The sequence below is a fragment of the Pinus tabuliformis genome, chromosome J (assembly GCF_031772625.1).
Source record: "Pinus tabuliformis cultivar Carrire ecotype Pingquan chromosome J, CPIR1, whole genome shotgun sequence".
Lineage (NCBI taxonomy): Eukaryota > Viridiplantae > Streptophyta > Pinopsida > Pinales > Pinaceae > Pinus > Pinus tabuliformis.
The window spans coordinates 189,337,406-189,359,694 of NC_142295.1; the positions used below are offsets into that span (position 1 = coordinate 189,337,406).

Here is a 22,289-nt window from a genome sequence, read left to right on the forward strand (position 1 = left end):
TTGTCCTCAACAATGCATTTGTTTAATGGAATCAAAGCCCTTGGGGATTACGTTCTACATCATAAATTGGCTACCCATACAACGTTCTGCCCAGACTTCATTTCAAAGAACAATTCATCTAGATTAAAGGTGTTATAATGGGCCCCAATTCCAAACTTCACAAATCTTGTAATTGAGTTGTCACAGAGAACCATTGCCTTGATTAGAAAACTTTGCTACTTCCACCAAATCGAATCCCTAAGCACATGCAAGAAAATCATACAGAAAATGCCAATGCCCTTCAAGTTGTTCTTGTGCCCAAACCAAAAAAGATAAACAGAGGAACTTTGTTGTCTTTCAAGGTCTCCCTGTGCCCAAACACGAATCTAGATTACAAGAACTTCGTTGTTGTTCAGATGATTCTCCAATGCCAAAACAAAATGAGAGATGGTAGAAAATGTGTCAACTAGGGTGGAATCTTTCACGACAGAAATTGACTAGGTAAATGGGGTCTTAAAACCCTCAGAGCTAATGCTCAGGAAACAAATGAAATGATCCACACTTGTGTTGGAAATACCTTGGGGGGGTGAATCAGTATTTCTTTTACAATTGTTATTTTATGCCAGTCAATATCAACTGGCAAAACCAAAACACAAAATGTACAGCAAAGAATAATTTTATTAACAAGAATAATGAGGACTCCAATCCTCTCTTACAACAAAAATCTGTAAAATCACGCTTATAATTACTTCAGGGCTCCAACCCTGGATGAAGACTCCAATCTTTAATTTCAAACCAGGAACCAACCTGTACTACACCAAGCTCCAACTTGGTCTTCTTGAGGATTCCAATCCTCTCAACAATTCAGGCTCCAACCTAGTTTTCCACAATTCTCCAACCTTGTGTGAGGACTCCAATCCTCTCAACAATTCACGCTCCAACCTAGTTGTCCTCTAGGGCTCCAACCCTCTCAATCTGCTTCAATTTTTAAGATAATTTGAGTGCTTCCTCAAGACTTCCAAAACCATCTTCAACGAGTCCTAAATATCATCTCCACAAAGTCTTCAAAGCATGTCTCCAAGAATGTCTTCAACCAAGGCAACAAGAGTCTTCAATGATCCTTCAACAAATGTCCTCAATAGGCTTCAACAATGCCCTGGGTACTGCTTCAACAAGATCTCAAATCTTCAATGGCTGCTGCGAGGAATCTTCAATAATTCTTCAGTTCAGCTCCAAAGATGAAGGTCAACACCAGCAACTCAAGTAGGTGTCTCCAAAACTCTTCATGTCACCCAAACAGTCTTCTACATAGCTACTTCATTGGGTCTCCAAAACTCTTCATGTCACCCAAACAGTCTTCTACATAGCTACTTCATTGGGGCTTCAATCATGCATCATTCTACATAGATGATTCCTTCAAGACTGCCTTTGATGGTGCTTCAACACAGTTGCTACAATGATACTCTAACAAGTACTTCAACAATCTTTCAAGTCTTTCAAGGGTCCTCCAATAAGGTGTCTTCAGTTGCTCCTCCAAGATATCAAGTATTCAATAGGCTTTAACAAGATCTTCAACAATATGTTCAAAGGATGTTTTCAAAGTATGTCATAACTCATCTTCAAGGAGAATATCCTAATGCAAAGACACTGCTTCAATAATGCACTTAAGAATCTGTTATACTTTGCTCCAAATGTGCCTTCAAGTCTGTCTTGAGGTAATGCCAAAAACACTGTCTTCAAAAACCTCAAATGATGGCCAAAAGACTGCTCTTCAAAGATACCAAGGACTGTCAAGAATCCCTTTAATTTCTGTCACAAGGTTTCTCCAAACAACACCCACAAACTTGCTCTCAAACGATGCCAATGATGTGCTACAAGGCTCACAGTACAAGCCTCAAGGTGCCACAGGTCAAAGCCTTTTTAGATACTACAGCCACAGGTCCGAAATGTAATAGGTTTCACAGATGCCACGAGTCTTGTCTCCACAGACCTGAGCTGCAGTGCCTCAGGTTCGAAATCTGCTCCTGGTTGCAGACCCAAAATTCCACAGAACTGAGGTCTGGTGCATATCCAAGGTCTGTTACTGGTTGCAGGCCCAAAATTTCACAGAACTAGCTACAGGTCCGAGGTCTGGTAGTTGTTGCAGACCTAAAATTCCACAGAACTAGCCACAGTCCAAATTCTGGGTCTGCCACTGGGTCCGAGCGTTTCAGTGCCACTATCACAGGTCTGGCTGTGATGAAGTTACAGGTCCGAGCTTCAGATATATGCTATAGGTTCGAATTAGATCACAGAACCAGCTGCCCAAACAGAGGTGAATAATCCTCACAGAATTCGTTCAGCACCCTTGTCTCAGCTTCGAATCTCCTTTCTTTTTCAGGCAAATTTCTTCTTCAGATATACGAATTTCATCTCTGTATATTGCTTACCTCAGCTCCAAACTTTTCTATTTTCTTAACTGAGATAATAAGATGAAATGAGGGATTGACAATTTCTATTTATACTTGTTCGAATATGATTTGAAAGGACACGTCATTTTGAGGGGAGCCAACTTGAAAAAATTTATATAATTCAAACATTTTATTTTCTGATAGTATATTTCTTTCGTAGGATACTAACCTTGCAGCACTTGACGGCCAGCTGACTGGAAAATTTGTTGCTGTTCACTTCGGAATATTGTCTCCAAGTATGGTTGGAACTTTCTTCTACCTGAGTCGAGCCCATTTTCCACAGAATCTGCACCTATTATCATCCCTGTATAAAGAATAATACCCAGACAACAGCTTAAGACCATCTGCAATTACCTATTCCTAAATAGAAGCAGTTTGCATGTTTTTGTGTCTTCTTCCTGTAGTTCCAGATGTTCCTTTCAATGTATGTGCCTCTATATCCAGCACTGCATCAAGTTTCTCCTTCCAACCAAAATCATCCTTAGCTTGACCATAAACTTCTAACGAGTCTATTCTGAGCAGAGAGAAACCGTTAATTGTTGGACCAATTTTTAATGTAAATTCTTCATCAGCCAAAAATGCTTCTGCATTTGTAAATGGTATATCATACCAGCATCGCATTGCATCTTTGGATCTAGTTATCTTTCAGTGGTGAGTGCCTGGTTACAACACAATGCAAGAGTCATTCATACGATGTACATTTGTGGCTCCTGTGTTTTTGATGGCCAGATTTTCAAGTCACTGCCAACTCCAGTTGACACTGTAGTGACAGCTGCACAACCCATGAAACAGTGAAATACTAATCCATGTTCCTTCAAGCTGATATGTATACAGTCTATCACAATTAATTTTTCTGAGAGGGAAGTATAATGTTTTGGATTTCTAATGTAAGAACTTAATGTGACAAACTCCTTTCATCTTCCACTGCAATGAACACGAGGGGAAATACTCCAGAGAGTGTCCCTGTATTTAACTCTGGTCTGCTTTATATTGTTCTCCAATGAGAAGCACAACATTGTCAATTGGTAGAAAGAACATTTCCTCATACTTTCCAGTCATGAAGGGTGCACACAGAGCCTCTAGTTGCTACGGGTTAATGCTTAGGACTTTTTCATGCTTCTAGGGTTTCATCACCTTCATCAAGAGCATATTAGGGCTTACTTCAACAAGGGCATGCTTCAATAATGCTAGGGTTTGACATCAATGACAACCCAATCCTAAAACTTGATGATTCCAAAATGAATTCAATCCTCTTATATTTACAGATTTTCAAGAGGGCTCTCTTCTGCTTAATTGATTGAGTAAATTTTACTCCAAACCCCAATTTTGGGTTTCTTTGCCCAGCTGCCCCAAACCTGACCAGGATGGGATATTTTGGGGTTTTCCCCTTTTACTAAGGACTGTAGCCTATGGGGATCGATAGGCTATTACGTCCTGAATTCATAGAGGACATGACACACACAACGTAATCTCCATCTCTCCTTTCAAGTCACAATTATGGATGATCTAAACTCTCATATCTCTTCCAAATGGCCAACTACCAAGAAGTGGACAAACTAAAGAACATTTGTTAGGATATCTTACCTCATGTACAACGATTTGAAGACATACTTTGAATTTTTGTATTTTCGTTTGCTATAGGCAAGCAAGTGTTCAAAAGCTCTCTGAGGTAATTAACTTTCTTTCTTGAATCCTTCAATGCATTATCCACCAACTTTTCCAAAGTGGGCGATGGTAATTTTGGTTGATTATCTAACTTCCATAATAAAGCAATTTTGGTTAATCATCTAACTTCCATAATAAAGCTCTTTTAAATGAACGCTTTGGCAAGAGCACAAGACCACATGACAGGATCCACTCAGCCTAATAGCCTTAACCAGTTTGGTTACGATCCCCAATTATTAATGCTTAGCTTCTCCTGTAGCTTTCACTATTAAGCACATTCATTGTATAAAGTGTCTAAAACGCACAATATAAGTCTTATATGTTCATGCCTTGAACCATAGATGTATCATTCTTATTAGATGTATTATTTATGTGCATTAGTGAACTATTAGATGCATTAATTAAAAAAAAAGTGATAATCCATTTTAGGATGGACTTGATATTCAATTTTATAAATTATGTTATTGTTAGTGGTATGCTGGTATCTTAAAAGTAAAGAACATTCTTTTACATTACTATTATATATTATCATTCATGACAAAGGTTAGCTGTTGGAAAGTTTGCCTTAAATAGCAAAAACTAGGTTAAATTGATTAAAAAAAAAAATACGTAATTCTACAAACTCACTCACTGTTTTGTATCACCATACCTTTGTCATGGTTTTATACATATATTCTGATGATACATATGTCAGACACTCATGTGTCCCATATACTCCATGTACTTCTGTTATGTGACTTAGTGAATCAGATGAAGATGAAGACCATTGACAAAGCCAGCATAACCCAACACTACCAGACTTGGATATCCTTTTATCCTGACAGTATAATGCAGGACACTAAGGATGTTAGCAGTACAAGTTTATATGCTTTCTTTTCTAATTTTGTATTGCTGCAGCCAGTCTATAGGAGATAAACGAGTTATTGTTGCTACCAGCATGTCTGGGCCTCCCAAATTAATCGATGCATCAGAACATTATTGAGACCATCTCAGGAATTCAGCTTTTATGAAGTGTGTTTGTGACTGCAGGTACAGCTGGGCCAACATTGTAAACATTTATACATCGAAAATAAGAAGCTTTCTGTTTTTCCTAAATATATATGTATATACTTATAATATTATCCAACTTTCGATTTTTTTATTTGAGACAGGCATGTCAGACAGTAAATTTTAAGATATACAACAGAGATTTTGCATACAAATATTTCGTCCACTGGGGAGTCCCGGTTGTTATTTTGTGTGGTCCACATACATTGCTTTAAGCTGGGAAAGGGATCCTTATTGTGGCATCAGACCCTAATATCCCACTTTACATAAGATGGACTGTATGTCTTTGGTAACAATTTTCCAGTTTAAAAGCCACAATCTCATTTCTTCTGACCTTAGGGCAGAGTAATACGTTTTACAGTCTGTTGATATAGCCTAGAAATGTGGGGAATAGAGATTGCATTCCTTTGGTATCTGACCTTTATCTATCGAGCTAGTAATTTATTATACTCTTTGAATCCACCTAATGATCTGAATCACCCTAATATGGACTTTCAATGTTTGTATGCATATAATGTCAGGTGCTGAAGCATATGATTCCCAGACATCTCTGTCCATGCATCAGCCTTTATAGGATTCACTCATCACAGAATTCTATCAGGAGAATTTATACAAGCTACAATTTTTACCCATCTACATGTGCTAAGCCTCTTTTTCTATCCTTGCAAAACAAACATGAATTTAAACATAGATATAGTTTTCAGAGCTGATGTGTCATATATATGATTTCAACTTTTGGCTCAATCTTGGGGGGTGAAATTTTTATGGGGGAGGATTGCATATCAGTTAGTTGCATTCAAAGCACAAGATAAATAATTTTTGTAAGAAAATTGCCCTTTAGATACATCAAACTTAGAACTAACATAAAGCCATATAATAGCAGATAAGCTGCAATGTAATTTGAGTGGAAAATAGCAACTCTTGTCAAAGGTGGATCTACTTTCTCTACTCACACATTTACAGCGATACTATTCACAGTACACTATCGATTAAGACAGAAACACATTATATTGCCAGCCATATTGAAATCTTGTAAATTTAATTGTATACTATAAATTAAATCAAAGAACAAAAGACCCTATAATGCTTGTTAGATACAAAATGCTTCCAGGAAGGCAAATTAGGGAGTAAAGCATCCAACTCTCACTTTTATATAATACTAGCATGCAGAATAAATACTCCAATAAAAGGATTATAGGGTTTTTCGCCACAAGCAAATGGAGGGAAAACAAAGAAACTAAGTTTATTAGTTAAAAGTTAACTGCATACGCCCATTTGGGATTGGCAGCACCGCAATCTGCGCAAAATTGATTATCTGGTTGAGATTGCAACTTTTTCAGTCTTCTTAATGCTCCTGAAATGCAAACAGCAGTACTTATAGATAGAATGAAACAAAAACACAACTTCTAATTACAAAATAAGGGCAATAAATTGTTAAATAGATACATGAAAATTCTCTAAACATAAATTCTAGGAAAATTCATACTGTTAGTGTAATTTAAAGATCAAAATTTTAAAAGAAGATTTAGTGCAAGACTCTATCCAATAAGCAACAGTAGTCAGAAAAGAAGAAATGATAGGAAAAATGTCGCTAACTAAAGAATATAATATCTAGGGTAGTAACAGTTACCCAGAAGACACTGTGATTCTGTTTACATGCAGACTGTGTGTGGCTATATTACTCGAGTTTTACTTTATCCTAGAACAAGCAAACAAGATTTTGTATTCTATTACAAGTTGATCATTCAAATGCATTCATTTTTCTAAGTATAAGCATAACTTGAACCAGAAAGATATTTTTTCCCTGGAAATAGCTCCCTAGGAAACCATAGGAGGCTAGGACACTTCCCCTCATTCCAAGGATGGCACCCAGTCTAAAGCACACAGAATCAACTAAGTGTACCTAACCCCATGGGAATCAAACTTGAGACCTGCACAGCATGCAAGATTATCAGCAACATCCTGGCACCAGCTGATTGAGCTAACCCTCAGGGCTATAAACCAGAGAGGTATAACATAAGCTACCATACACAAAGAGTGCAAACAAGGGAAAAGAAACAGAAGTGGGAGGCTGTAGCAATCAGTTCCTTTTTCCCTCAATGGCTGTACATTCCATCACATTACATTCATGTATTTATAGCATCCAAGATGAAGCAGATGGTTATAATCACCTAATTGTCATGTTGGTTCAGCCAACAGACAAAAACATGTAGACTTACCCAGCAGGCACCATGCTCCATTTGACATTAGAACACACATCACCCCTATAGGAATTTGATCCAAAGATGAAATTGAGAAGCAGATATTCATCTTGCAACCACTTCCCCAAGCCAGAGCAGGGCAGTATCAAAATATTATGTCTTGAATTTGAAATCTCGGTACAAGTCTTATATCAAAAATAGTATGTCTTTCAAAAGTTATATGAGAGGACCTCATTCGATGACTTCCCCAATAATTTCTTCATTATGTTGACACTGATCAATAGTAGACTAAGTTGCCAGTGGGGCATTAGTCAATGGAGTGGTTGTCAGCAGAACGATTGTCAATGGAAGCCCTTTCAAGCTGTTTGGAGCAGATAAAGCAGGCGGCTGCGGATCTGCACTCTTGGGAATGATGATAGCTTTAGGCTGATTGGGATGACTAATTGAAGGCTTCTATGTTGGCAAAGGAATTGCATGTTATATTGTCACCATATTCTGAAAATAAATCATAGATTGTGTGTGCTCGTGATTGCAACATATACTGAAACATTACATTCTTCAAGTGGGAGTGGCTTGAGTTGCTCTTTACTTCACCTATCAGATCTGCATTTGTTGTTCCCATGCATGATCCTTGATAATCTTGATATTTTTAGCAAGCACTTTATTTAGTTTGGGAATTGTTTCTTCAGTTATTCTCTCTGTTTCTGCAAAAATCTTCTTGGATTCTCACACATGGTCACCAAGTATCATGATACATATTATTGGATTTCTCTTTGTGCTTCTCTAGTATTTTGCTTGAAAGACCTTCAGCAGGTTTTCCAGTATTGTGCTTGTTATTCATTCTGTTCAGCCATGAGATAAGGCATGGCCTCATGTACGAAACTTCCTTTATTGCTAATTCTTGCACTTCTTCCTTGTAATGCTGAAGCAAATTGTGCACAAATGCAGAAGCATGGTCAGCTGTGACCTTTACTGTTGGAATGTTGCAACAGTGTCATTTAGCATGTTTAATTCATTCTCTACCTATTTCTTGAAATTTTCACAAATTTATCAGATATTGTAATGGTGATAACAAATGTCTAGGTCATGGAGTGGAGTTCAGTATCAAGTATCGAAAATTCTGCAATTTTCTTTGCATCGCCATTAATTCATTTGAAGCAACCTGCCCTTGAGCCAAAAACTAATCTGCTCCCTAAGCCACTCGTCTCCATTATTGATCTACTTTGGCCTGTGTTACTGCAAATTCTGGCACCTTAGTGCAAAGCCTTACTAAGCAACGTAGATTGAGCACAACAATGGGTGTTAACGCTGTCACCTCAGCAAGAACTTCCCTCGTTTTAGTGATGGACACAATCCACCGCAAGGACCCAATTTGACTTAAGCTAAATGTCCCCTAAGGGTTCTACAACAATATCTCACCCAGGAATAAATATGCAATAATTAGGGTTTCAGGTGGAATAAGGTATAATTCCAATAAAGTGAGTTCAAGGGTTCCTATGGCTTAATCTAGAGGCTTAGGTCAACCAATAAAGGCTCAAGTAAGTTCCCAAACACATACAATCAAGAAATTATATTTGGTTGTCATAAACTAAGGTTTTAAACCAAAAATTGCAGCAAACAAATAGTTTATAAACTTTAAACAGCAATAAGAAGTCCCAAAATCAATGATAAAGCAATGTAAAATTGGGGCTAATTAAACGAGAAAGTGTATTACAACAAAAAAATTTCCTGGTTAAAATAAATATAACACAACAAACCCTAGACATCAGCCCTAAATTATGGCTATGTAAATTGATATTTTTACTTTTCCAATCAATTGCAAATAAAGCCTAACCCTAGGATAATGACATTCAAGACAAATAATACTGAAAATGTATGATTTTGTCATACATAAACCCTAACTTACCATTGAACAATTAAAAGAAAATTATTTAGAATTTTAAAAGATTGGCACAAGAGATAAGACTAGTGTCTTTCTCAATCTAGGGCTAATGGAGTCTAGGAGTAAAAATCCTTGGAAGAAAAGAGATGGATGTGGATTCAAAGAAATTAAGGGAGACAAACCTATGTCCCTCAACTCTTTAACCCTAGTGTCCTATTTTCTTGGAGATTGAAAGGGAGGGAGCTAAACCTAGGTCACCTCAAGAGAAACTTGATGAAAATCTTGTGCAAGGAGATTTTAGAGCCATAAAACATCAACAAAACCTTGGTGAAAATTTTAATAAACCCTAATTCATCAACAAGAACAAGATGGAAGAAGATAACTTACATTTGCATAGCACATATCATCAAAGATTCACCAATAATCATCCAAAAGAGAGAACAATCCACAAAAATATCCTCCAAGAGAAGTTCACTACACTAGTGCTCCATAGTGCACAAGAGAGAAAAGACAAGTTTACTAGTGTGAATTGATCTCCAAGTGTGACAATGATCCAATGTAAATCGATCTCTTATTTATATGGGAGCTATTAGGTATATTTTCCTAAAATTGGACTAAAATCCCTAAATAATAAATCCATGATTACAAGTTGGATAAGTCACAAGCCAACCCCCAAATATAGCTTTATCAATGAATTAACATGAAATTATGCCTCACTTAACCCACAAGTGTGAGTTAAATGTCCTCCAAGGGTGATGTCATCCTCCAAAATGTGTCTCTCCATGAAAAGTGCAAGATATGCAGTGTTCCACAAGGACACGTCTCCCAATGTGGGGTGCATGCACCTTTCACGCCCCATGCACCTGGGACGGGGGGAAATATGGGGAAATGTTCCCCCACGTCCCCTTTTTTGGGAGTCGCAAGCAAACGCAGGGGGAAATGTTTTCCAGCGTGAGGGATGTGACTCCCCAAAAAGGGTGTTCTTGGGCATCCACTTCAAATTTATCTAGTAATGCTTAATTTAAAAAATAAAAATACATTTTAAAAAATAATTAAATGAAACTAAAAAAAAAAGAAAACAAATTATTTACCTAGGTTACCTGTCACTCATTCATCATTCCCACCATCGACGACCAAATCTGCTAAGTGTTCCCTGCTGCTCAAGCCTCCCTGTCGTCAACTTGTCCATTTCTAGTGCTCAAGCCTCCATGTTGTCGACTTGTCCAAACTCCACTGCTTGAGCCTCCCTGCCTCAATTGGTCTGTTGCTCAAGCTCGAGCGCTCTCCTTGTCGTCGAGTTGCTCCACCGCACGTTTGCTTGCAGCCTTGCCATCAACAAATCTCGTCTCCTTTGTCACCGTCAAGCGGTTCTCCTTTGTCACCCGACTCTACTCTACCATGTAGTCGTCATCAACTTTCAAGCCGCTCTCCTCCAGGCTCCCTGGAAATTAATGGAAGACCAATTTTTACCACCTTCACAAAATCACCTAGAAAGATCGAGTCATCTACATTATCGTGGGGAGCATGTTGGCCATGTTTTGAACCTAAGTCATCATCATGTCAAACATTCCAACATTCTACTAGATCACGACCTAACTAATTAGATCCAATTTGTTCTCCACATCAGCGCATTGCAGTGCTTTTTTAGAACATGGTTCCATGATCTAAAGTTTCTACTATTAGGCTACCTCCCTGCCGCTCGAGAGTCAACAATAGTGAACATTGAATGAACACAGTGATTGGAATTTGGATATGTGGAAGCATTAGACTCTAGAGTAAGTGCCTTGGCCCTCTCTTTGTGTTTTTTCTAAAACTCAATTTCAATTTTCAATCCTTTTTTCTATTTCAATCCTAGCAGCTAAACCTTAAAACTTAGCATTTGCCATGTCAAAACCAATAAAATTTTAAAACCCTTCCTACAGGTCACTAAAAATAAAAAATCTACTATTAAAATTAAATCCAGCAAGTTGCAATATGAGTGATCACGACAAGAGCCATAGTGCCATTGATAGTAATAGTGAATATGATCCCCAAACAAAAAGTCAACTTACCAGTGTGATCCCATCAATAATGAATGAAACCCCAAGGCAGTAGTGCAGCTGGTGCTAAGCTCATTCCATCCCCATCAAAGGTATTGGCACAATATGCAAAAGGGATATTTAATCCGAGCAAACCACTTTTGTTATATGCTACCAAAATGGTTGGCCCCTCAACCAACCCAAAACCAAGAAACAAAAGAGGTGGGACACACCATTGGACATGCAATGTTTGTGGCCATTCTTGGGTTGGGAGCTATAGTCAAGTTAGGATGCATCTTTTTGGTGTAGGTGGCAAAGGGGTTAATATATGTACAAAATTAACCTTGCTACAAATATCAGAGCTCTTGAGGATGCAAATGGGAACAAATGCAATAGGCACCTTCTCAAGCCAAAATGTCATGGCCCAAGCTCATCAAAATATTGAAGAAGCCACAAGCTCCAAAAGAAAATCAAACTGAAAGAAAACTATGCCTCCACCATCTCTTGTTGGGACTCCTTCATCCATGCCTAAGGTTCCTATTCTTGTGCGGTGGGATCAACTCTTGCACGGATGTATGGTAAGTTGAACTCTGATGATACAGATGATGCCATTAGCAAATTTCTTTTTTCCAATCGCATTCCTTTCCATGTTAGTCACTCTCTTTATTACGAGAGGGTCAAGGGAATTGTAGCAGTAGGACCCTCATATGTGCCCCCAGGTTAACATAAGCTGAGGACAGTGATATTAGAAAGGCAAGTGGCCAATATTAATGTGCACACAGAAAGTATGAGGCAAACATGGGTGAGGGAAGGTTGTTCTATTGTTATGGATGGGTGGATAGACATTGCCAAACGTCCACTTATCAACATCATAGTTACTTACCGAGAGGGGCCTTTCTTTCTTAGAGCTATTGATTGTTTTGGAAAGCGCAAAGATGGAAATTTTCAATTTGAGCTTTTTCGTGATGTTATAAAAAAGGTTGGGCCAACAAATGTTGTACAAGTTGTGACAGATGCAGCAGCAGTGTGTGGATCAGCAAGATTAATGATTCAAAGTAAATACAAGCATATTTTCTAAACCCCTTGTTGTGTGCATGCACTCAACAATGCACTGAAAGACATTAGCAAAATTGAGTGGGTATCTAACTTGGTGACAAATGTAACAAATGTGCAAAGGTTTATTTGCAATCACCACACCTCCTTAGCCATGTACAGGTCTCGTGCGAGGAAGGAATTCCTCAAGCCTACAGACACCATATATGCTAGTTATATTCTTTTATTAGAGAGGATTTTGGAGGTGCACTTAGCGTTGCAAGACATGGTTGTGATTCCAAATTGGAACAGATGGGCAAAATCCAAGGCAGGGGAAGGGAAGAAAATCAAGGTTCAGATATTGGATAATGATTGATGGACAGATTGTGGTTATTTGGTGTCATTCCTATGTCCAATAGTTGAAGTAATTCGCTAAACTAACACAGATTGTCCTAATCTTGGAGAAATCTATGAGACTTTTGATAGTATTTTGGGTCAAGTGAAGGCGGCCATTCGTGAGAAATATCCCTCCTTTAATGTTCTATACGACCAAGATTAGACCCATTATTCATTGAAAGTGGGATCGAATGTTCAATGAATAAACATTTGCACATGGCAGCATATACACTCAACCCAAAGCAATATGTGGCAAGAACTGGTAGAATTCTTCCCATTGAAGATCCAAAGGTCAAAAAGGGATTCTGAGTTCCATTACAAAGATGTATGGTTCAGAAGAAGGGATAACAATTAGGAGACAATGGATGCAATTTGCAAGTCTCAATGGTCCCTTCAAAAAACTTGATGCAAGGAAAGATCGCAAAGACTGAGGCCAAGATAACCCCATTGGTTGGTAGGCCATGCATGGGAATGATGCCCCAGATATCCAACGACTTGTTATTCGCTTATTATCTCAGATTGCTAGTTCCTTTGCAGCAGAGAGGAATTGGTCCACATATAGCTTCATCCACTCTATTAGAGGAAGAGACTTTCCTCTAAGAGAGAAGAGAAGCTAGTTGCAGTGCAAAGTTCTCTATGTCTTGCACATAGGAAGACAATAGAGTATTGCAGGGGACCAGCAACACAATGGGATGTGAATCTAGAGGATGGTGCATAGATAAAAGAGGAGGATGGACCGGATGAGCCACAGCATGTTTTGGTTGGAGTTCCATTGGTTACTCGAGAGAGACTCTAACTCAAATAGTGACATTCCCATGGATGGTCCTGATGAATTAATGCAACAGATGGATGTAAAAGACCAATCATTGAGATTGACTACTTGATGTTGGTTTTATTTCGGTGCTCATTGTCCATTTTTAATTTTCAGTTTTAACTTTTGAGTCGCGACTCTAGATATTGATGACCTCAGACTTATTCTTGACTCCTCACTCTTAACTATTTTTGAGTTTAAGACTATGAGTTGTATCAATTTTGAATTCAGTGATCTACTATTCTAGTGTTCAAACTTACGTGTCTAGTATATACTATAATATGTTTTACTTTCAATTTAAATTCTAGAATGATGAATGACGAATATGGATCAATGTATTTGAATATTTCATTATTGAATTTTATTAATGAATCTCATGGTATGGACGAACGATGAGTATGTCATATGAATGATGTATTTATCAATATGAATGATGAGTATGGATCAGAGTATTTCAAAGTTTAATTCAATTATGTGTGGATCAATGTATTTACTATCAGTCTATTTATGCTTTCAATATTGAATATGAATTTGAATTATGTAATAATTAATATATAATATATATAATTCAAAATTATATAGCTCGACGTCACTCCATCCCCACGAAATTTCCCTAAAATTTGAGGGCACTCCCACACATCCCCCCTATGCATCTCCCTGCACCTGTGTCCCCCTATTCTGGAATCTTGGTGGAACATTGGATAAATGGCTCCAACAAGTGCATCTCATCCCAAAAGTCATATATCCTCATCAAATGGATGTTTGTTCATCAAGAAAAGCATCTACAAGCCAAACATCATCCATAAGGGTGTCAGCATCATCCGATAGGGCAACAAATAGACGACATCATGTTAGGGCATAATGTCATCATGGTAAACAATGTACAATCCGCTCCAAAGGTGTCCCATGTCATCATCACCAATCATCCTTTGTCAACGTGTCATGTATCATTATCACAATGGTTAGATGTCCTCTCTGAAGTGTTGGAGAAGCATCATAAAATCCCTTAAGGGATGTGGATTGTACTTGGGAGCAATATCTAGCACACATACTCAAAGTATCAAGTGAGAACAACATCATGGGTGCAGGAACCATAGAAGTATCAGAGTGGGCCATATTCATGTTGATTTTTGTGTAGCTTGGGAGGTACTCCAAGCCCTAGTGTTCGAGGGTTGGAGGTCAAAGTGCCACAAGTAGGCTTGTGGGCTTAAAACCCAAGCCTGGGGTTTTGCACCCAATCATGTTTGGGGCAATTCCGAAAGCACATTTCTACATGTGATGGCATGAGACGATAAAGGGTGGAAAGGAGAATCCAATGCTTCAAGAATCGTCGAATTCCGAGTTGTAGAAGTGGAGAAATGAATTTTTGAAGTTGACAAGTAATTATTGGTTTTCAAGTCATGTAGGCTTGATGTAAATTAGTCCAATAGATGTGTCTCTTCATCTATTCGTTGGAGCCCCTCTTTAGGCTATAAAAAGAGGGTGATGGCATGTTATTTAGATCATCCATTTTGGTGCAATGTCCTCTCAAGAAAGAGCTCTGAGATTTCCCTAGCCGCAACAAGGAGGAGAGGCCCTAGACAGCGTGGAGGAGGTCCGAATTTCTATGATGGAGACCGAGTGAGCTGCACGAGAAATGCATTGTCTTTGGGTTGAAAAGAAGGTCGAGACAATTGTTCTAGAGGCTGAATAGCCTTGCTAGTGGGCCGAGCTGCTTAGGGTCAAAACGTTGTGTGTTGGAGTGTGTTTGGGCACTGAAAAGGGGGACTGTCTCACAGTTTAGGGTTGTTGTGCTAGGCCACAGGCCTTAGCACACAGCTGGAGTTGCGTAAAGGGGTGTCAAGGGTGGACTAATCCCTTAAGAAGGCACTGTGTGTGACGAAGAGACTTCCCAAGGTATGTCACAACCCCTTGAGGGTTTGTTTGTGAACTGCTAGAAGGGTTTAGGGCTGCAACACATGCCCTAACCAGGGTTGTCACAAACGCAGAAGAAAACACCATTACAGCAGTGTTTTGGAGGGGTGTTGGGTCCTTGACTTGTGGACCAAAGCATGGATCAGTTAATGGGTTGCTTGTACGAAACCTTAGGAGCTGTTTGGAAGAACCCACATGGATTGTTGGGTAGCCTACCAAGCAGCCAAGGTGACAACAGGCACATCAGATTGGAAGGCAAGAGGACAGCAGCAAGGAGTGTTGCAGATGTTCCCTTGGTTGATGAGTTAATGGTGTCCTAAGAAAGGACAAGTTGTTGGTGCCCAGATTTGTGTAATAGCTCCTCTATTGCAAAGCAAAGGGCAGATTGGAGGAGTCTGTGGGCAGCCATGTGTAAGGGTCTCCTAAGCATGGGGATTCCCTAACTAGGTGCAAATGCTATAGCATGGACTTGGTCTCTCATGGACTATTGGAGGGCAGCATGAGAGAAGACCAAGTGTGTATGTGATTGGGCACATATGGTCTGTTGGAGGACAGCGATATAGTGTCCAAGTTGGAGCCCAATGAGCAACACCTTGATGGACAAAGTTGGTTGCAAGAGAGGCAGTTGACGAGCTCAAGGGTCTGATCAACTAGGAACAGTTTTGGAGCTCGAGACTTGTGTGTGGAGGACTTCTACAATAGATGATGGGTAGTCCTCCTAGCCCATGTTCAATGTGGGAGATGGACATTTGGCAGTGATAGGTGGTAAGCATCCTTGCCCTATGTTAGTCTTCATCAGAGCAGCATAGGAAGACCATAGTGGGTTGAAGTCCCTGAGTAGTTGAGGAGCAGCAATGGGCAGTTGAGAGTTGTTCACAAGTGGAGTAATGAACAACTCGACAGAAGTCTCGATATGTTGTGGCCTTGATGGACTAAGGCTGATCTGAAATAGGGACCTAAAGGCTTCTTGTCAGCTTACAAGAACCTCTCCCACTCCGAAGCTTAAACAATTTCCAAGATCTATGCTTATGATTGATAATTTGTGGAATTAAAAGAACTTGAAATAGGTGTATGCTTGTGTTTGCCTTTAACTGCTTAATTGCCTTAAGTTTATTTGCTTAAACTGATATATAAACACACATAGCAGTAAGTGCAGCAAATAAACAAACCATAAAAACAGCAAGTTTAATTAGGAGTTCACCCTGATATCTTGGGCTACGTCTCCATGAGCTCTAGTCAACTCAACTAGGCTCTTTGGGATTATGGTAAACTTCTTTTACAAGTTCCACACTCAACTCCATTGGTTTACAACTGAACCTATGGGTTTAGAATACCATCTTATCCCGCTGGCTATCCATACTCTGCAGACAAATCTAGGCTTCTCTAGACTAGATTCCTTCAATCAGCGCTCCGGGCTATCTTGAGCTCCTGGCTTGCACCAACTCCCTCATAATTCTTTCACTGTCTCTGGAATTCCTTCTTCTGTCTTCAGCACACATCAGACACCAGCAACAGCTTGATCATTTGATCTCTTTGCTGCTTTGAAACTTCATTACAGCCTCATGGCTCTTAGAAGTCTGTTTTGAGCTCTCTGGCTCTGCCTCCAACCTCTGGTGGCTCTCCGCGAATCCTCGGCTCTACAGCTCTCTGCCCTTGCAACTCTGTTGCGCTCAAGCTCTCTGGCCCTGCAACTCTACTGCGCTCAACTCTCTAAGGAATCACCCCTTTGCCATCGCCCCCATCCTCTGTTGGCTTCTTTGGCTTTCTCTGGCACTGCGGCTCTGTGGCCCTCGGCTCTATCAGCTCTCGGCTTTGTGGCTCTTTGCCCAGCTGTGAGCTCCCTGAAGGGAGACTTGCTCTCTCAAGGGAAAACTTCTGAAGGGAGCCCCCCTTCTTCGCTTGGCTCTCTCGCCTATGAAGAATCCTCTGACTCTGCGGCTTCCATCTGTTCCTCTGTGTGCAATCATGAGAGATCATTCCTCTGTGGCTCTGCATCCGGCCCTTTGGCTCTCTGGCTTTGTGGCTCTGCGTCTGGCCCTCTGGCTCTCTGGCTTTGTGGCTCTGCGTCTGGCCCTCTGGCTCTGCGTGCTTCATAATGCATTCCTGTTACAGAAACGCCCGCTTATAGCGTGGCACAGGTGCAATGGACTGCTTCTAGTGGAATGACACAATCGGCCGTTCTTTTGCCTACATTCGGAAAATGGCAGCATGATGGAAACAACAGGAAAACTCATGAAAAACACATCATGAGCCTTTAGGCGGGACTCAAATAACATTCAATCGCCCCTATAATCCTTTCGGGTTCGCAAAATAGCTCATTCATCGTCCACCGTCCGATCAGTGATCGATAATCAACGACTGACGATCATTTCGGGTGGCCCATTTGCACGGAGATTACCCGCCCGAAAAAGCGGTTCTCTCTCTCTTGCGGCGTGCTACGTGTCGGCTGGTGTATGGAATCGAGTGAATCCCTTCCAATACCACTTACCACCTGAAGCACGCCCGAAATACCGTTTACAACCCTCCTTCTAAAACTCAAAATGTATACAATCGCACCTATAAACCCGTCGGGTCCGTCCTATCATTGCAAATCGCAATCTCACAGGCGGGAGGTCTAAGTCCATGGACTTAACACAACAGCAATGCGATATTCTCCGTTAAATCTCCACCGTCCGATCGAGCTCGCGATCCAACGGTCAAGATGCGATCGCGTCATTGCTTATCGCACTATCGCAAGTCGCTTATATAAACGGCCCTTTGTATTTGTAGCGATCCCAATCGTCGATCGTCGATCCGACTCACCGCCATCGCAAGTTGCTTTGTCCGGGGCTCCGATATCACGTGAAGGCCTACCTCCAATGCGATATGTCGGAGGTCGCAATCAGGGAGTCCTTCCATCTCCACTTAAGTTCTCCCTTTAACCTCTTCCAATGCGATTTCCCTTAAAGAGCCTTTTAGTTCATTTTTATAAGAAATTGCCTCCTTTTCTAAGGATAATGGGCAATTTTCTTTTTACAATAACTCCTTCATCCAGAGTCCGTTTTGGTCCATTCAAATTGCCTTAGATTCAGAATGAAGAGATCTATGCAATGAGACTATTTCCAAGAGCATCCTTTGACTTTCATTTTCCTCTGTGAGGAATATTTTTAGATTTAGAGTCTATACTAGATCCATTTTGGATCACGCCTTCCCACTAAAAGGCTTTTGGACTCCAAAAGATTGATATACTAGTCTGAACAATAACTGAGAGTACATCACCCTCTTATTTCAGCCTCCATACACTTGCCTTGCATAGTGCCTCTGAACCAAAACCTTTGAACACTTTCCTTCCTAGATGTGTTGGTCCTCCTGGGAAGAACTGTCTTCCTCCTTGACTTCATGCAGAACTCTTGCTGAGAAGGTTACAGAAGGTAGTTTGAACTTCTCTTCCTCGATCATTGATCCAAGGTGGCTCAAACAAATGTGAAGTTACATCTTCTTCACAAAAATTTACATTTGTATCTGTTTGACATATTGTCAACAACAACTGTTAACAACAACAGAATTACAGACAACAACTGGATGGCCTAAACTCTTGCTTCATCAAAAGAAACAGATTTCACATCTTGTGAACACCTCCATGTCTTTACATCTGTACACAAATGATTGACTAGATAACAAGCCAACAAAACATGCCTTTAAGACAATTGACCCTTCCAGTCAAGCATGTAGAAAAAGAACTATAGGATTCTTTTTTTCAAAGATGAAACACTTCATCATTATCTCCATCTTGGAGACCAAATCAACTTTTTCCAAGTCAATATTACATTACATGCATGTTTAAAAACAAAGCAATCAACCCTTCAAGTTAATTACACAAACATGTTCAAATACAAGGAAATCATCAACATCCATGTGGTCATGCATATCATGCTTATGCATGCATTTCATCTTTCAACTTTCGCTTAAGCACACTGTACTTTCGAAGCTGAAATGAATATAAGGTTGCAGCAATAAAGTGAGTCTCCTACTCAACTTTTCCATTCACCTTCTTGGTAGAATCCTGCAACTTGCATCTCATTAACAAAGAAATGCAAATAGATGTGATACATTTCTGTTCGCATCAAAAGATATGCAACTTTAATTGGATAAGAACTCTAACCATTTCTTACCAATCCATTTCACGGGTCCTTCCTTTGTCTGCACATCAACAACGACATGTGAATCATCTTGAAACGCATCATTTATGCAAACTTCCTTTCCATTCTTGCCATTTTCTCTTTCCACCTTCTTCAAGTTTCGTGGAAGCATTGTTGAATTCAAAGTCCAACACCTTTCAGCAATGTGTCCTTGCTTATGGCAGTGAGTGCAACAGTTGTTAGAAAAAGAACTGTAGGATTCTTTTTTCAAAGATGAAACACTTCATCATTATCTCCATCTTGGAGACCAAATCAACTTTTTCCAAGTCAATATTACATTACATGCATGTTTAAAAACAAAGCAATCAACCCTTCAAGTTAATTACACATACATGTTCAAATACAAAGAAATCATCAACATCCCTGTGGTCATGCATATCATGCTTATGCATGCATTTCATCTTTCAACTTTCGCTTAAGCACACTGTACTTTCGAAGCTAAAATGAATATAAGGTTGCAGCAATAAAGTGAGTCTCCTACTCAACTTTTCCATTCACCTTCTTGGTAGAATCCTGCAACTTGCATCTCATTAACAAAGAAATGCAAATAGATGTGATACATTTTTGTTCGCATCAAAAGATATGCAACTTTAATTGGATAAGAACTCTAACCATTTCTTACCAATCCATTTCAAAGGTCCTTCCTTTGTCTGCACATCAACAGCAACATGTGAATCATCTTGAAACACATCATTTATGGAAACTTCCTTTCCATTCTTGCCATTTTCTCTTTCCACCTTCTTCAAGTTTCATGGAAGCATTGTTGGATTCAAAGTCCAACACCTTTCAGCAATATGTCCTTGCTTATGGCAGTAAGTGCAACACATGTGCATCTCCTCAACAGCATGATTTGCCTTGTCCAAGGGACCTTTGGCTTCTTGCTTCTTTTCCTTCCAAAGTTTCCTACATGTGGCCATCCTCTTCCAACAGCTAGAAACATTATGGTTATCCCAACCACAAAAGGAACATGCAATTCTTTTCCAATGCTTATATGGAAATTTACCATGCTTTACATAATCAAAAGGAATATGATTAGAACCAGATTTATACCTTTATTTTTCACCTTTATTACCTTCATGGGGAGGTGAATCAAATGAAGTGGCTCCCTTTGGAACACCATCAATCTCTTCAAGGCTTTCAGAGTTTCCACAATTCTCTGGTTCAAGTGTATGCTTATGAACAGCTTCTTCCTGCAAATGATGTTTCAAGCTATTGCATTCCCCATGAATACAAATCTTTACATTCTTGAGGTAGAAGACCTTAAATGAAACTCCTTCTTGGAATTGTTTCAATTGTCTTCATGGCAGCTTTGGAACTTTCTCCATAAGATTGTCAATAGCCAAGACCCAAATACTTAGGCCTTTCCTCAACTATTATTGGTTCAACAACACCTTGTGCATATTTGCCCAATCCTTTTCCTTCATAGCCCATTTTTAACATTAACTTGGACCCCATACCGCTGGTATGTTTTCAAAAGAACCAACATAAATATTCTTAGAGGATTTTGAAAACAAACTAGAATTGTTTACCTCTTCTTCAAGCTAATACTTGACTAAGGCTTCTTTGGTAACAAGGAGTCGTGTCTCCAACTCATGCACCCTTTCCAAGTTCATATTTGCAATATGAAGTTGGCCTTCCACTTCCTGCAATTTGTTAGAAAGCAACTGCTGCTCTTCCTTCATGGAATTCAATTGCTCTCGAAGTCCAACACTCATTTCTCTCACCATATCCATCATGATGAACAAGTCTTGCTTCATGTCTTTATCACAGAATCTTGTGATGAAGGAAGAATTTGAGGACTCACTTGTAGAAGTTGTCATTATGAAAATGAACAAAAGAACTTCAAACAAGATTAACAAAGAGCTTATTCAAGCAACCTTTTGCAACAAACCTCTTGTACTTCAAGGATTGCTTTGAGGTCCTTTGGGATAAGAAGAATGCCTTCAGCCCTTCTTCCTTCTTGTCCTCTCCTGGACTTAGCTATCAATAGCTTTCCCTTCACCTCTACAAACTCAAACAATAGTCAATTTACAAACAATCAAACACCTTTCAAGTCAACCAAGCATATGGATTGCTCTGTCAATCAAGCATTCTGATCTGATACCACTTGCATCATGATACAACCTGCTTCATGATACAACTTACTCTAGTATAACTTAGCTCTGATATAACCTTCTTTGAAGGTGGGGTTAATCAACCTGATGCTCTGATATAACCAGCTCCGATACCACCTGATCTGAAATGGCGACCTAAAGGCTTCTTGTTATCTTACAAGAACCTCTCCCACTCCAAAGCTTAAACAATTTCCAAGATCTATGCTTATGATTGATAATTTGCGGAATTAAAAGAACTTGAAATAGGTGTATGCTTGTGTTTGCCTTTAACTGCTTAATTTCCTTAAGTTTATTCGCTTAAACTGATATATAAACACACATAACAGTAAATGCAGCAAATAAACAAACCATAAAGACAACAAGTTTAATTAGGAGTTCACCCCGATATCTTGGGCTGCGTCTCCATGAGCTCTAGTCAACTCAACTAGGCTCTTTGGGATTATGGTAAACTTCTTTTACAAGTTCCACACTCAACTCCATTGGTTTACAACTGAACCTATGGATATAGAATACCATCTTATCCCGCTGGCTGTCCATACTCTGCAGAGAGATTTAGGCTTCTTTGGACTAAATTCCTTCAATTAGCGCTCTGAGCTATCTTG

At 39.5% G+C, this 22,289-nt stretch overlaps 1 protein-coding gene across 1 annotated transcript in view; it reads right to left on the reverse strand.

Annotated features, from left to right (window-relative positions):
* LOC149226318 (putative ADP-ribosylation factor GTPase-activating protein AGD13) overlaps positions 1–22,289 on the reverse strand; it is a 117,992-nt gene that overhangs the window by 81,018 nt on the left and 14,685 nt on the right. Inside the window, exon 5 of the mRNA XM_089377465.1 lies at positions 6,411–6,495. Within this exon, the coding sequence (XP_089233591.1) occupies positions 6,411–6,495 (85 nt within the window). The remainder of the gene's footprint in view (positions 1–6,410; positions 6,496–22,289) is intronic.